The sequence below is a fragment of the Dicentrarchus labrax genome, unplaced genomic scaffold (genome assembly GCF_905237075.1).
Source record: "Dicentrarchus labrax unplaced genomic scaffold, dlabrax2021, whole genome shotgun sequence".
Taxonomy (NCBI): Eukaryota; Metazoa; Chordata; class Actinopteri; family Moronidae; genus Dicentrarchus; species Dicentrarchus labrax.
The window spans coordinates 459,170-475,820 of record NW_026136705.1 but is presented as its reverse complement, the minus strand read 5'-3'; the positions used below and the strand labels follow the sequence as shown (position 1 = coordinate 475,820).

Genomic DNA, 16,651 nt, shown 5'->3' with positions numbered 1-16,651 from the left:
ACATTGAAGACTGGATGGTTGAAAAGGGCCGGTCAACATTAACAGTTGGATGGATCGAAGGGAGGGATGGGGATAGATGTTAATGTTCTCTTCCTAAGCGCACTTTAAGGCATTCTCATGTTAAAATGTTTTTTGTTTTTTTTTACAAAACAGCTGTTTAGCAGTAATATGCAATAATAATAAAAAAAGTTATTGTACCTGTTGAATTGTGTATAATAAATAAAAATACACATGAATGTGAAGAAGTGAGTGTTATTTAGGGAGGAAGAGGGTGAGGGGGGTTAGGGAGTAGGGATACGGCTCAACTTATGTTACAACTTGTAAGTTGGCATGAGCGGGGTAAGTTGAGCCACGAGACCACTTTTTTGGACATGCTATATTATCAAAACAGTTATGTTTACACTCATTCTGTTTGTTTGAAGGGATGCACAACATCCTGGAATATATGCAGATATAAAACTATGATTGCCTTGATGTAGTGGTCCTAAATATGAAAAATGGCTCATCTTACCCCACTCTCCCCCACTGACCTGGTTGTCTTCAGTTAAACCAAACATGTGACCGTCGCCTCTCACCTGTTCCAAGTTCCACAGCTACTGTACAGTGACAGGGGTTGGCTGTGGTTCAGAGGTAGAGTGGGTCATTCAGTAATCCAAAGGTTGGCGGTTCAATCCTCCCAAAATGCTTCAGATGTTGTGTGTCATAGTATGCTTTGATTCATGTTTTCTGCATTAGGGAAGAAGCGCTGTGCCTTTAAACACTTCCACCCTCTGTGCTAGCCAGAAGATACGCCCTTTTTGTTTATTTATTTATTTTTATCTGACATGGGGAAGAAGCGGTTTGCCTTATTGCACAGAGGGTGATGGCAGCTGTCCGGCAGCTTTCTGGCAGTGGAAAGTCCATTATTTGTGTGTATCAGTTGTGTACTATGACTCTCGGCGACTTATTGAACAATATAAAGGCGAATACAAATGCAGATGTTATTATTAAATGCATTAAAAGAGACAAATTAAACATTTAAACATGATATAACACCTGTCAAACTTCAACAATACACTCTTTTAATCACTAACTTCATTAGAACAATCACAGCTTTAAGTTATTCAGCATTTAATTCAACTCAATATAGACCAGTGATCCACTGATGTAAAAAACAGATAAAACATATTTACTATATATACTATATATCAGGTCAGTGGAGAGACGCTGCTTCTGAAAACTGCAGCCGCCTTCAGTTGATGATTTTAATCTTATGATGGCCATTGTTACAGTGCTTTCATACTGATTATAATGTGTACTTATTGTACATAGTAAACATAGTATAATGTGAGTTGGTGTTTTATTACAACCACAGAAAAAGGAAAGTTCTGACAAAAATGGAAACAACAAATTTTGTATTTATTTCTTTTATACCAGAAAGATTCATTAGATTTACTTATTTAACTTTAAGGTATAAAATCTTAAACACTCAATAACAACAAAGTTCATAAGATAAAGTGAATAAAAGAGGATAAATGTTATCAATTAAATCACATATGGAGAAACCTTCCTGCTGCTTTCTGCTGCATTCCAGTTACAGAAACATTCAAACAACAACCACATTGCTTGATTCAGGTGTGTAATGATGTTATCATAATGTAATATTAATCTTCTTAGTGAAACTCCTTTAAACCAAAATGCAACCAATGAAAGCTTGACAGCTTTTCACAACCTTAACATGTGGAAAACAAAATCCACTGAAACAAGACGACCCTAACTTAAAGTAAAGAGCTTCCTCTGCTGATCTTCATCCTTAATAGCAGTGTGAACAACTCAAAGCTTTTCTTACAGCACACATACAATGAAAAAATTATAATCAGTAACACAGTAAATAACAGCAACAATAAAACAGTAACAGTACATTTCAGTTTAAATTGCACATTACAACAAGAAAAGGTTAAAGCTTATTGCCAGTGTACATAACACATCAGAACAGGCAGATCTGAAGGATCTTAAGTGAACCTGAACACTTCATTACATCCTGCAGGAGTCAGCTACATGATCCATAGAATATAAAGAAAAACATATTTTATTGTTGTTGTTTACAGAGTTTTAAATGCATAAAAGGTAAATAAAAGAGAAATTGAATAGATTATACCTGGTATATGAGGTACACCTGTTTATCTACTATGACTCTTATACCATGGCCACTTACTGAAGAATATAAAAGTAGGATGGGTTTTAATCTTTAGCAACTTTTTTGTTTTACCCATGTAATGTGTGTGAAGTTGTTGCCATGGTTACCTGCTGGTTTGTGTATTTCCTGTCAGCCAATGAGAAACTACTATTTTCTGTGTCCATGGTATGAGTTAAGAAAGTTGGACTACGTTCTCCAGAATCAACTCACCAGTGACATTCAGAAGCTGCCAGCAAATAATGTGTGTTCACTTCACACAGGTACAGTCCTGAGTCTGGACACATGAAGTCTGTCTCATTTACATTATTGATCAAAGTGTTTCCTCTGATCATATGCTGAGCTGTAAATGTTCCCTTCTACTACTGACCTGAAATCTGAAGTCGTGACCTTCAGGTACAGAGTGAATGAATAAAAGATAAAAAGCAACCAGCACAGCTGCTGCTGCTGCTGCCAGTCCCAGTCCACAGTAGAGTCCGAGTCTTCCCCAACTTCTTGTGTTTTGTGTCTCAGGTTTGGGCAAATCCCTCGCTGCTGTAAAGAGACCAAACATATCTGTGTCATTCATACAAATCAACCTAAATATCCACAACAGATCTCAGTATAACTATAACTATATATAATTATATAAAGCTAACAACAAGTAAGTACAGCGTTATCAGATATAATGGATGGAACTATACCCTGCCTTCCAAACATTATTTTATTGAATGATGACTCCTCTCTTGCTCTATCCACATACAATAAATATATTCTGTGGAATAAGTGCAGAAAATGGCAGTAATGAGATGGAAATATCTGCATATTATAAGTTTACTTACAACTTATAACAATACTATTTATCATCACATTTATTTTATGTCAATATGTGAATCTAAATGTACATTTCTAATGGCAAAAAGCCAAATCAATAAAACCATTTGGTCACTATAAAGATGGAGGTGTATCATATGTCCCAGATACTGCTGTGGTAGTCCACAATACTTTTCTCCTCTGATCTTATTTATCCAAAAAAGCTGCTGCAATAAAGTTCTACTGAACCAACTCACCAGTGACATTGAGTCGACATTTACGCAAACTTCCACCATGATTTGTGTTTACTTTACACAGGTACAGGCCCGAGTCTTCAGTCCTGAGTCTGGACACAAGAAGTCTGATTCGTCATTCTCTGAGGACGTCTTTGTCACACTGGACTCGTCCTTTAAACTGTTCATCCTGAGACTCTGTGATCTTGACACCATCCCTTTGATTATAGAGGACTGAAACCTTGTGATCAGTAATCAGTTCACAGTAGATAAAAAGGAAGTTGAGGGAACTGCCAGTGTTGGTTGTGAACGTCCATTCCAGTGTGATGTTATGGTTCTCCTCTGCCTGATAGGAGGTCTGTGTCACATTCACTACAAATGTTCCTGTTGAGGAGACAGAGAGGGAAAGTGAGGACCAGACAAAGTGACAACTTTAACATGTGAGCCTTTAAACTCCATCTAGAGATGTTTCTGTGGACAGTTTAGTGATGCTCTCAGTGCTGTAGAGGCCTTCCTCCTTACAGATTGAAAGATGGAAGTCTGAAAGTGTATTTGGACTTTTCTCTTCATGGATAATAAAGTGAAGGTGGAAACTAACCACAGACACAGGAGGTCAGGTTGATGAGCAGCAGGATCCAGCAGACCATCTTCTCCCTGTGAGAGGAGACAGCGGTGAAGAGTCATAAACACATGAGTTCAAAGTTCAGTCCTCACATGTACCAGAACAAACATCTACAGTCTGTCTGTAGTCATTACAATACTCCTTTGTATGTATAGTCTAGGTACAGTGTTGATGCTGATGATAAACTGCAGTAATGTATGTCAGTCACAAGATGGTGCCAGTAGTTAACTCTCCACTAAAAAAGGAAACATGACAACATGAGGATGGAGGTGTTCACTGAGCTGTGTTGCTGCTGGCTGAAGAGGACATGGAGAGTTCAATCCAACATCTTTGATGGTTACTCAGTAAAAAAGAACAGAATATTATTTATATGTATTAAAAACACTCAAAGTAGGAGGTCTTCTAATGGAGCTACAGGCTATCTACAGTACTTAGATCAATGTCTGGAAGAAATAATGATGGATATATATTGTGAAATACAAATACATTTGATCAGATCTGATATCATTTCAGGCTTACCATTTAGTTTTAAACAGTTTATATAGTTTATAAGGACAAGAAACCAGATGTGGCATTATTAGTGCTAACGAGGGATGTGGAAGGTTAGGTAGTTACTGGATCGTTATAATGACAGTAGTGATGTAAGGTAGTTTGGAAGCTTTAGAACAGTAGAGCTTTATAAATGAATAACATGGGATGGATATTTCTAGTTGACAGTAAGTCCATCCAACCCTTTGATACAGAGAACAGTGATGGGTACAAGATTAGTCATTAGTGATAAAGAGTAATGCACTGTGATACACAGGGTTTAACTGCTGAACTGCTGTTATTGATGTACAAAATAAACAGCAAAGAACCAAGAAGAGACTCCTGTGGCATCCCATGTCTTTAAAAAACATTTTTTGAATGTATTTTCATCTGCAGTGGGACACCTAAACTCCTGTGTGTCTATTTCCTGTTCTAACTAAATCCAGTCAGCAGGACTGGAGCCAAGGACACTTTTCAGTGTTTTAGGATTCTGACCAGATTAATGTTGAGGATATAAATCTGTCATCAGTAAAAGACAATGTTATAACTTTATATTCAAGCAACTAAATATGCATTCAAGTGTTGAAAATGTGTTCGGGGTATTTCTGTTCCTTGCCCCACTTTATGAAATATGATTGAGAATGTGTGATGCATGCTTTGGTCAATCTGGAATAGTCATTCAGGTTCTTGGAGGAAATATACATTTAAGGACTTTCTGAAGTTGCATACATTACACACATGGTTGTTCATCATGTACAAATATGACATGTTTGACCATGTCTTTACCAACACACGTCCTCCATCTTTATACACTGAGCTTTGATACATACAATATAAGAACAGCCTAATCCAAAGAAATTAGTTAACGTTTTTAATCTGAAACCCATACTGTATATATATATTCATGTCCACATGAAGTAAAGATCAGTGTGTAGGTTAGATATCAACAGAACTCTAATAGTAAAACTATGTAGTTTGATACAGTGAATTCCCCCTGCTGCAGTTTAAGCTGCTGGCCACCAACGTCCTGTAGAGAGATCATATTTATAAATGTTTACCTGATGGCAGAGATGGTTCTGTAGTAACCGCTGGGTCTTGTTGAAGTTCTGCATTCAGCTCCACTCCTCCACATCTCTCTGCCTTAAACAGAGACCGCAGCTTTGAGCAGCTCTTTTATAGTGTCTAAGCACTGCAAAGTATTCCTCCGCGGACTGAAGGGAAAGAGGAACTAGTGCGGCACACAGACCCTCCTTAGGATCGAGCCGCCAACCTTCCGATTACTGAGCGACCCACTCTGCCTCTGAGCCACAGCCCGCCTCTAGATTGTACAGCCATCATCAGAAAGAAGTGAACTGAAGGAGGGAGGGAGTCTGAATGAAAGTAAAATAAAGAACAAACCGCCATTGTGTCTCCTGTCTGTGTTCCCTCAACCAGCAACAATATGTTAACTGTCTGTTTCAACACTAAATGTTAGTTTAAATCAGATTTATTTCTCATAACTCTTGAAATCACAATCAGAATCAGACATACTTTAATAATCCCAGGGGGGAATTACTTTCGTTAAATATACTCCATATGTGTGTGTGTGTGTGTGTGTGTGTGTGTGGAAGCCATCGACAGAGACGTTGTGGTCCGTAATGTCCCTGTGCAGTCCTGTCTCAGTGAAACACATCAGACTCCCGGTACTCTGCGTGGCTCCGCGTTAAGAGACCGCTTCAATCTTCTCCATAAAGCCGTCCCGTCTCCACCCTCCTCTCTTCCCCCACGTTGCTTCCCTCCTCTTCATCCCCGGTGTGTTTCCTCCAGAGTTCCGCCGGTAAATCAGCGGCTCTGTCCACTGTACCGACCGCCGTTAGTGCCATCATACGGCAGCGTGTCCCGGTGGAAGCGGCATTAAAACACGAAAGAAAACACAAAAACTCTGTCAAACAACATCGCTAGAGAGGACAGGACTTCATAGAGTTACAGTGAACAAATAAGAACGAACAAAAAGAGAATAAAAGTTAAGAAGTTAAAGTTAAAAACTCAAAGGCTGGAGTAACGGAACAGACAGCAGCAGTTTTTCATCTGAACAAAGGGAAGAATGTAAAATGAGATTTAGTTTGTGAATTACTTTACTATGTTTATTGAATTTGCATGAATGAATTCATGGTAATTACATATATAAGCATATTTGTATTTTGTTTTACCCAAGTCTCAACTGGACAGCTGTACCAAACCATCATGTTCAACCATTTTCTAATCTGTGTCACAGTAGAAAGAAACACATGTTGAACCAACAGTACATGAACCCTGAACACAACTCAAACACTGCTGACTATCAATCTAATGATTAGTTAACAGTTGAATAGCAGCGAGCTGTCAGATGAGGAAGAAGATGATCAGCTTCATGACCACAGTTATTTGTTTTGTTACTGTGATTGTTATTGTTTATTTACAGTGAGTTTATAAACTCACTGAGGCAGGAAGTTACGCCCACTTGGTTCTGCTGTATATTTGTTCACCACTAGGTGGACCTTTGTTGCTTCCTTAGATGTCTACTTGTTGAATGTGTTTGTCTTCTCCTCCAGGCTGCTGCTGCTTTCATTCTACTTCACTTTAAATCAGCATGCAGAGACTTTAACATGCTCCACATACTGTCTGTTATTAATGTGTCACTTTAGTTCTTGTTGGATCATGGTGCAGTGGACACTTTTCTAATCAATGTGCACTTTGAACTGCAGCAGCACAGCTCTGACAGCTACAGTAGAACACATGATGAGACATGATGTTCACTGTGATGGATGCTCTGACTCAAGTTTCAATGGACTGCCTGGAGGAAGGCAAACACATTCACATATACATGTACAATCACTGCATTCAATAGGAAATATATATAATACAATATGTTTATTAAAGACTATTAAAAGACTTCTTTCATATAAATAGAGATTTATTTACAATATATACACATTATAAACAGTATAAAGTCAGTGCATTGTAACAGTGTCCATCAGAACGAATGAATTAAGATAATTATCTTAATAATAATAATGTAAACTGGGTTCACACTAAGAACCTAGCAGCATCAGTAACAACATATAAAATAAACAAAGTAAACATTATCAATCACTAAATAAAAAAAGATAAAACAATTAAAAACAACAATAAAACCACAGTGAATAAAAGGTTAGAAAAAAGGACCGCCAGAAGACAAGACTGTAAAAGTGCATTTTAAGAAGAGACTTAAAACAGATGTTGAAGGTAGAGAGTCTCAGAGTCTGTTGGTTTCATCAGTCAGGTCTTAAACAGTCTGATGGCTCATTGTGACAGAAAGAGGGTCCTCCAAACAGAGTCCTGTAAGTCCTGATGGGTTGTGTCAACATCTGTACAGCTGCAGAGATGATTCATTTCTTATCAGCAGATTTAGTCATACAGTGACAGGAGGCAGAGCAGAATACGACACAGACAGCCAGTAGAGCTGCTGTCAGTCCCAGTACAACATAGAGGCCGATCATTCCCCGACTCTCTGGTTGTGGACTCTCTGGTTGTGGACTCTCTGGTTGTGGACTCTCTGGTCTCTGAGGTTTGGGCTCATCAGCAGCTGCTGTAAAGGACATTATATAAAATGTGGTTAAACAGCAAACATTATCTAGTTACAGCTTCTCCAATGTGAGGATTTGCTGATTTTCTCTGTTTCCTGGTTCATGGCTCCAGGTCGTTATGATGGACAGTTTCAGCCGCTGGCAGAAGCTCTGTGAATGGAAATATCAGTCTGTCCATCCGTGTCCCCCTCAGGAGGAATTTAACTTAACACTAAAGTAACTCAGCTCAGCTATTAGTTTGTGTTTAGTGCTAATTAGCTCATGTTAGCATGCTAACACACCAAACTAATAGTCTCAGACTCTGAGTCCTCTTTTACTAACTGAGTTCTATAAAATCAACTTACCAGTGACAATGAGTCGACATTCACCAACGTTGTCACCATAAGTTGTTTTCACTTTACACCGGTACCGACCCGAGTCTTCTGTCCTGAGTCTGGACACATGAAGTCTGATTCGTCCTTCTCTGAGGACGTCTTTGTCACACTGGACTCGTCCTTTAAACTGATCATCCTGAGACTCTGAGACCTCGACACCATCCCTTAGATTATAGAGGACTGAAACCTTGTGATCAGTAATCAGTTCACTGTAGATAAAAAGGAAGTTGAGGGAACTGTGAGTGTTGGTTGTGAACGTCCATTCCAGTGTGATGTTATTGTTCTCCTCTGCCTGATAGGAGGTCTGTGTCACATTCACTACAAATGTTCCTGTTGAGGAGACAGAGAGGGAAAGTGAGGACCAGACAAAGTGACAACTTTAACATGTGAGCCTTTAAACTCCATCTAGAGATGTTTCTGTGGACAGTTTAGTGATGCTCTCAGTGCTGTAGAGGCCTTCCTCCTTACAGATTGAAAGATGGAAGTCTGAAAGTGTATTCGGACTTTTCTCTTCATGGATAATAAAGTGAAGGTGGAAACTAACCACAGACACAGGAGGTCAGGTTGATGAGCAGCAGGATCCAGCAGATCATCTTCTCCCTGTGAGAGGAGACAGCGGTGAAGAGTCATAAACACATGAGGTCAAAGTTCAGTCCTCACATGTACCAGAACAAACATCTGCAGTCTGTCTGTAGTCATTACAATACTCCTTTGTATTTATAGTCTAGGTACAGTGTTGATGCTGATGATAAACTGCAGTAATGTATTTCTGTCACAAGATGGCGCCAGTAGTTAACTCTCCACTATAAGCAGGAAACATGACAATATGAGGATGGAGGTGTTCACTGAGCTGTGTTGCTGCTGGCTGAAGAGGACATGGAGAGTTCAATCCAACATATTTTAAATATCAATATAATTATCTTCATATGGGCTATAATAAAAACACTGTGCCCACAGTGTCCTAAAGGGGGGGCCTTGTTGGAGGACTGTGTTTAACTCACCCACAGATGATCAGGGATGCACAATTAATGGAAATATGTGCAACAAGGAAGTCACAGCACTTTTTTTGATAAAGGTCCAATGTGTGACAAACAGCATTATAATGCACTGTAGTGCTGCAGAGGTGTTGTTTGTTACAGACTCCAGTGGAATTTGTGATGCAAAAATGATCATATAATGGCAATACAAGTATTTGTAATAAAACTCTAACTCTTTCAGTTCACTGTGTTTTCTAGTAGTTCTTCTAGTTTTCTATTGCTACTTTTAAGTTTACTGTTCCCTTTTTTGGTTTGACTGGTTGTAAAGCATGTAGCAAAACATTATCACCCAATTCTGTTTCACCTTGTTAGTCAACTTCACTCCAACTCAGTACCACCAATTTACACTTCTTTTTGGAATATATGGTAAACAGACCTTTTCTGCGCCTAATAAAACACACACACACACACACACACACACACACACACACACACACACACACACAAACCGATTCAAACGTTAATGTAAATGAAACTTCTTTACAATCCTTCTAGCTGACGTGACCCAGGCAGAACAAACGCCCAACATATTTCGCGACATTTCACCGAGACACACCCTCTTTTTGTCGTCATATCAGTAGTCCCACCCACCGGCTCCACAGCCGCACGGCTTTTAGGCTAAGACTAGTTAGCTTACAGTCCGTTGCAATGGATCGTTTTGTGATCAATAAAAAAGAGTGCAGGTAGAAAATGAAGACCAAGACCCAGACTCCCAGAGGGACAAAGAAGAAGAGACAGATTGGAAAAATGAATCTGAGAGAGGAACTCGTGAGCCAGCACCTGAAGGAGCGCCAGAGCAGTCTCTGCTCTACGCCCCCCCCGTTAGCTGCCCTGCGGACACAGACACCACTTGCCATTGCCTTGTGGTCGCTTGTATTAGGCTTAGTTATTTTGTTGAATATTCTTTGGCCAAATTCAGTTAAAACTACCTTTATATCGAACATGCTCGTGCTGTGTATCATAGAAACGAGAACCTCTTTATAAAGTAACTGAAGTCATGGAAATCAGTGGTTTTCTTAGCAACCCCACGTATCGCTCCAGCTGTTCCTGCTGTTCTATTCAAATATACAGACTCAACCTTTACAACTGAAGTTAACTCCTGATTAACACCAACATCAATATAGATTCATTACTCACCTGGTTGGCTGCAGGTCATACAAACGGGTGACCATCACCTCTCCCTTGTTCCAAGCTCCACAGCTCGCGCTGTGCTTTTATACCACGGAATAGTATGAGATACAGCCGTCAGTACAGAGAAGTTGGAGTCAGACGAAAGACCAACGAGATCTCCCCGTCGGGTTCCAACTTGCTGGCGTTCGACTCCACCCTCTCTGTACGAGAAGTGGAAAGATTTAGCCACCAGACAACCTCTCGTTGCTGCCGACTGGCTTTCTCTGTAAAGCTCTTAGCGGTGTGTTTGCTTTTGGCACCGGGTATTGTATTTCTGTGTATCAGTTGTGTACTATGGCCACTTACTGAAGAATATGGAGGCAGGATACAAATACATTTGTTATTATTAAATGCATGATGATATAACACCTGTCAAACTCTTCAACACTACACTCTTGTAATTACTAACTTCATTAGAACAATCACAGCTTTACTTTTTCAGCATTTAATTCAACTCAATATAGACCAGTGATCCACTGATGTAAAACACAGATGAAACATATTAAAAACATATTTACTATATATACTATATATCAGGTCAGTGGAGAGACGCTGCTTCTGAAAACTGCAGCCGCCTTCAGTTAATGATTTTAATATGAAGCCTCAGAGAAATTGAATGTGAGATTTGAAGTGAAACTGGAAACACAAAATCATATATAGAGTATAACATGTTTATAAGACAATTTAATAAGTTTGACTGGAATCAACAAGACACAGAATTATAAAAGAACAGCAGCAATAATTATTCTATCTTAATCTTATGATGGCCATTGTTACAGTGCTTTCATACTGATTATAATGTGTACTTATTGTACATAGTACACATAGTATAATGTGAGTTGGTGTTTTACTACAACCACAGAAAAAGGAAAAAAAATGGAAACAACAAAGTTTGTATTTATTTATTTTATTCCAGAAAGATTCATTAGATTTATTGATTTAACTTTAAGGTATAAAATCTTAAACACTCAATAAAACCAAAGTTCATAAGATAAAGTGAATAAAAGAGGAAGAATCAATTAAAAATCAATTAAATCACATATGGAGAAACCTTCCTGCTGCTTTCTGCTGCATTCCAGTTACAGAAACATTCAAACAACAACCACATTGCTGGATTCAGGTGTGTAATGATATTATCATATAATGTAATATTAATCTTCTTAGTGAAACTACTTTAAATCAAAATGCAACTAATGAAAGCTGGACAGCTTTTCACAACCTTAACTTGTGGAAAACAAAATCCACTGAAACAAGACGACCTCACTTAAAGTAAAGAGCTTCCTCTGCTGATCTTCATCCTTAATAGCAGTGTGAACAACTCAAAGCTTTTCTTCCAGCACACATACAATGAAAGAATTATAATCAGTAACACAGTAAATAACAGCAACAATAAAACAGTAACAGTACATTTCAGTTTAAATTGCACATTACAACAAGAAAAGGTTAAAGCTTATTGCCAGTGTACATAACACATCAGAACAGGCAGATCTGAAGGATCTTCAGTGAACCTGAACACTTCATTACATCCTGCAGGAGTCAGCTACATGATCCATAGAATATAAAGAAAAACATATTTTATTAGGGACCGAGCCAGCGACAGCGACCGGCAAGGTCCCTATTGTATTTGCTCCGTTTCTTATTATTATTTTTAGCCCCCATTGACTGCGATTTTGCCCCCCTGAACATATACGAAAAGTCAATTTTATTTGGCAAAGTATTCAGGTCTGGTGAAAATGGGGAGTTTACATGTGTCGCTTTTGGGTCTGCCACTAGGTGGCGCTACCATCATAAAAAATGCGTTGAGGCTAATAACTTCTGCATCGTTTGTCGCACATTCAAAAAACTTACATCCACGTGTTCGGTGAATGGAGCTGAATCTCCCCATATAAGCCCCGCCCACTTCCGCCTAGAATTTTTTTTTCTAGAGCGCAAAATGTCCCTGAACTACTTTTTCGGGTTCCTCCTACACGCTTTGTCCGATTCGCACAAATTTTTTCACCTAGAACCTGGGGACCGCCCTGGCAAAAAAAGTAATTGGAACCTTTTTGAAATTTAAAAAAATAAGCAGGCTATAAAATTCCAACTTCCTGTAGATTTTTCGTCAAAAAAGGAAGTGGACCATTTCCCCACATTGGTAAGTCCGATTGACACAAAACTCGGGTCCATAGTTCAACATGTCTTCCTTAAGCATCGTGCACAATTTCAGGCCATTGCCACTAGGTGGCGCTCTTTAAAATGAAGAACTTTATATCTCTACAACGGTATGTGTGATTAAGATGAAACTTAGTATGATGCTTCCCCCTGGCTCCCTGAGGCTCCCTTAAAAAGGAAAAACTAAATACGCCACTAGGTGGCGCTCTTTTGGCATGAAAGATCACTGTGCGAATACCGTAATAGTTATGAATATGAAATTCACAGGGGACGTGTAGAGTAGTGCCTGAAGCTCACATACCAAAGATCGTGTTCGTCATTTGTGTAGCGCCCCCTACAGGATAAAAAAACAGAAGCCCCGGCGCCACGTTTCACCGATATGTACGAAACTCGGTAGGCAGGTGTAACATGCTGGGACGTACAAAAAAGCCTCTTGGACCCATACCCCAAACCCCACAGGAAGTCGGCCATTTTGATTTTCATTTTCACTTTCGGCGAACTTTTCGCGTTGTATTTGAACGAACTCCTCCTAGGGAATTTATCAGATCTGCTTCAAAATGTGTGAGTACAGTCCAAAAATGGTGCTGATTAAAGGTTGTGCTATTTGTGCATGTACGTTGAAGGGCGTGTCCGTGGCGTGGCATCAAAGTCAGCCGTTTAGAGTTTTTTGGCCATTTTCTGTGATTTTTCGCGTTGTATTTGAACGAACTCCTCCTAGGCAATTTATCGGATCTACTTCAAATTTAATCAGCACAATCTAAAGACATTCATGATTAAAAGTTGTGCTATTTACGACATTCCGTCAAACGGCGTGTCCGTGGCTTGGCATCAAAGTCAGCCATTTTGCATTCCGTGCTCATTTTCTGTGATTTTTCGCCTTGTATTTGAACGAACTCCTCCTAGGGAATTTATCGGATCAACTTCCAATTTAATCAGCGCAATCTAAAGACATTCATGATTAAAAGTTGTGCTATTTACGACATTCCGTCAAACGGCGTGCCCGTGGCGTTGCGTTGAATTTCGACCATTCACCATAAACAGATAGTACTCAACTTCAGTGTACAGTCCCACCCTGAACACGTCCTCGTAACTTCAGCGTTCATGATCCAATCTCAATGAAACTTCACGTGTTTGATAACAGTCCCACCCTGAACACGTCTACATGACAATATTCAGACATAGTGATAGCGCCACCTACTGGCAACAGGAAGTAAGCGCTGCGTGGCGATTTTGAGCTGCGTTACGTGAAATGACCGTGCCAGTGACGACTTGTCAAATTCAGCGGATTCGCCATGAAATGCCACTCATAACTTCAGTGTGCAATGTCCAATCTCTAGTGAACTTCATATATTCTGTAACAGTCTCGCCCTGAACACGTCCTCATAACTTCAGCGTACGTGGTCCAATCTCAATGAAACTTCACGTGTGTTACAACAGTCCCGCCCTGAACTTGTCTACATGACCATATTAAGATATAGCAATAGCGCCACCTTCCAGCAACAGCTGGTAAGCGCTGCGTGGCCATTTTGAGTTGATGTACGTGACATTTTCGTGTTGTGGTCCGCACGTGTTACGACGGCACGCGACACGTCCGCAGCGCACCCCGAGTTGCGTGGAGTGCGAGGTCCCGCCCAACGCTGCTTGCAGCTTTAATTGTTGTTGTTTACAGAGTTTTGAATGCATAAAAGGTAAATAAAAGAGAAATTGAATAGATTATACCTGGTATATGAGGTACACCTGTTTATCTACATTCGATCAATAAAGTGCAGTTTATGCAGATCTTCTAATAAGTGACAACGTTTGATGAGGCGTCCTATCTACTATGACTCTTATACCATGGCCACGTACTGAAGAATATAAAAGCAGGATGGGTTTTAATCTTTAGCAACTTTTTAGTTTTACTCAAGTAATGTGTGTGAAGTTGTTGCTATGGTTACCTGCTGGATTGTTTTATTTCCTGTCAGCCAATGAGAAACTACTATTTTCTGTGCCCAGAGTTAAGACATATGAGTTTAGACAGTGAACAGTGTGCTGACACCAACGGCGGACACACACTGTTCACTCCCAGCCAATTACAGGTACGAAATGAAATCAATGACAGGTTTCTTCTCAGCATATCACACATTCTGGAAAACACAGTCACCACAATAAAAAAAATACTTTAGGTTGGCTCAACACAACAGTCTTAACACAGTGACACTGGTTGAGGCAGACGACCACCCACCTAGAGTCGAGGTCTGTCTGAGGTTTCTGCCTCTTTAAAGGAAGTTTTTTCTTGCTGCTGTCGCTATCTAATATCTAAGCACAAACACAAACAAGTTGGCGCACTGTGCGGTTATATTGTAGCAGCCTGCAGTCAAACAGAAGCGGTGACAGTACAGTTCCTTGGGGTGTGCCAGTGCTGCTCATCACCACGTCTGACAAGCAGCTGTGCAGTCTGACATACTGAGGTCTGTCAGTGAGGTAGTCTGTGATCCAGGCCACGAGGTCCTGATCCACCTGCATCCCAGAGAGCTTCTCTGTCAGCCAGAGAGGCTGGAATGAGGCAAAGGCACTGGAGAAGAACGTGACCCTCACGGTGCTCTGTGGCTTCTCCTGGTGGGTGTAAACTCTGTGAAGCAGGTAGATGATGGCATCATCCACGCTTATGTCGGCCTGGTACACAAACTGCAACGGGTCCAGGCAGTGTACCAGGGTTCTGAGGTACTGCAGAACCAGTCTTTCAAAGGTCTTCATAACATGTGACGTTGAGGCTACAGGCCTGAAGTCTTTGAGGTCGCTGAAACGTCCTTTCTTGGGAGCAGGAACTAAGCAGGAAGTCTTCCAGATCTCAGGGAGAGGTCAAACAGATGCTGGAACACTCCTGCCAGTTTCTCCACACACACCTTCAGGACCCTCTGGTTGACGTCATCGGGACCTCTGGCCTTGTTTGTCCTGGTCCTGGTCCTGGTGAGATGCTGTCTCACCTGGCATCTCTGATTGTAGTTTGGCCTATGTGTGTAAACAAACATCCCCATAGAGTGAGGATGAATAACAGTATATCTTCTTCTTCTTCTTCTCCTCGACTGTAAAGGTGCTAATCAGCACAACATGCTAAAGAAGATGGTTACCATGGTAAACATTATGTTATAATTTTCATTGTGAGCATTTAGCTCAAAGCACTGCACGGCTGTAGTGTTTGTACAGTTGTTGAGGAGAGTTTACAGGAAATAAAAAGTAAAGCAGTACAGTAGTACTACAACCAGAGCTAATGTACAGCAGCAGCTAGTTGTTCCCTGGTTTGGTGGCGGTTGTCTCTGTTGTTGTTTGTCTGCTGTAAAGAGATCAAACAAATATGTGTCTGTTATTCATTTGATCAGAAAACATTTTACTGAAGAAGAAAACTAAATAACCAACAGATTAAAGTAAAGTTAAAGAATGTTCATTCATTTACAGCATTGTCTGTTATTATATTTCTAACATGCCTCTTGAAGGAGTTTTTATTAGTTTAGAAATGGCAGAATAGGAATAGTAGAATTTTTTTGAGTTTGATGATGTATGTTTTTGCTTGCTATGACCTGACGCCCAAATATTTTGTCCGACTCTATTTTTTACAGTTAAAAAAGGTTTAAATGCATAAAAAGAAACCACAGATATGCAATATATCTCCCACATATATACCTACTTTAACCTTTCAAAAACAGTGAGTTGTTGGCAATTTCTGTGCTCTTTAAAGTGTCAAAATATCATGTGGTGCGACTGTCCGGCCTTGATTGTTGTTTCGAAAACGTCTTTAAAATTACCCTAAATATATTTTCTTTCCTATTTGGCATGATTTTCAAAGTATTTTTTCATCCTGTACAAATTTTCAAAGCATTTGTAGTTATAGTTCCATTATAACATACAAGCAAACTTTGTCCGAGGATGTAAATTTTATAAAATATCATGTGGTGCGACCATCATAAAAATACTACTTTGGGACTTTAATTTTCAAATCCAGTCCAAGAC

General features: G+C 39.8%; 3 protein-coding genes across 36 annotated transcripts in view; 1 reads left to right on the top strand and 2 right to left on the bottom strand.

Moving 5' to 3' along the window:
• Positions 1-16,651, bottom strand: part of LOC127363555 (uncharacterized) — a 135,758-nt gene that overhangs the window by 86,357 nt on the left and 32,750 nt on the right. For 3 of the 15 annotated variants that reach the window (XM_051400160.1, XM_051400159.1, XM_051400165.1), the window contains exon 1: positions 5,407-5,856. The exons of 1 other annotated variant lie outside the window; for it this stretch is intronic. In XM_051400160.1, the coding sequence (XP_051256120.1) occupies positions 5,407-5,480 (74 nt within the window). In that variant the 5' untranslated portion in view covers positions 5,481-5,856. Of the gene's footprint in view, positions 1-3,439; positions 3,583-3,796; positions 3,853-5,406; positions 5,864-16,651 lie in introns of those variants that run through there. 11 more of the 15 variants (XM_051400188.1, XM_051400185.1, XM_051400186.1 and 8 more) reach the window with 9 other exon arrangements.
• The window catches only part of LOC127363558 (uncharacterized), a 43,044-nt gene that overhangs the window by 10,081 nt on the left and 16,312 nt on the right, over positions 1-16,651 (bottom strand). The window contains exons 1-4 of one of the 6 annotated variants that reach the window (XM_051400206.1): positions 10,481-10,602; positions 8,851-8,906; positions 8,277-8,636; positions 7,306-7,931 (exon numbers count right to left, since the gene is read on the bottom strand). The exons of 1 other annotated variant lie outside the window; for it this stretch is intronic. In XM_051400206.1, the coding sequence (XP_051256166.1) occupies positions 7,735-7,931; positions 8,277-8,636; positions 8,851-8,906; positions 10,481-10,515 (648 nt within the window). In that variant the 5' untranslated portion in view covers positions 10,516-10,602 and the 3' untranslated portion in view covers positions 7,306-7,734. Of the gene's footprint in view, positions 1-7,305; positions 7,935-8,276; positions 8,637-8,850; positions 8,907-10,480; positions 10,603-16,651 lie in introns of those variants that run through there. 4 more of the 6 variants (XM_051400205.1, XR_007884901.1, XM_051400208.1 and 1 more) reach the window with 4 other exon arrangements.
• The window catches only part of LOC127363548 (anti-sigma-I factor RsgI8), a 150,636-nt gene that overhangs the window by 122,113 nt on the left and 11,872 nt on the right, over positions 1-16,651 (top strand). The gene's annotated exons all lie outside the window — the stretch shown is intronic.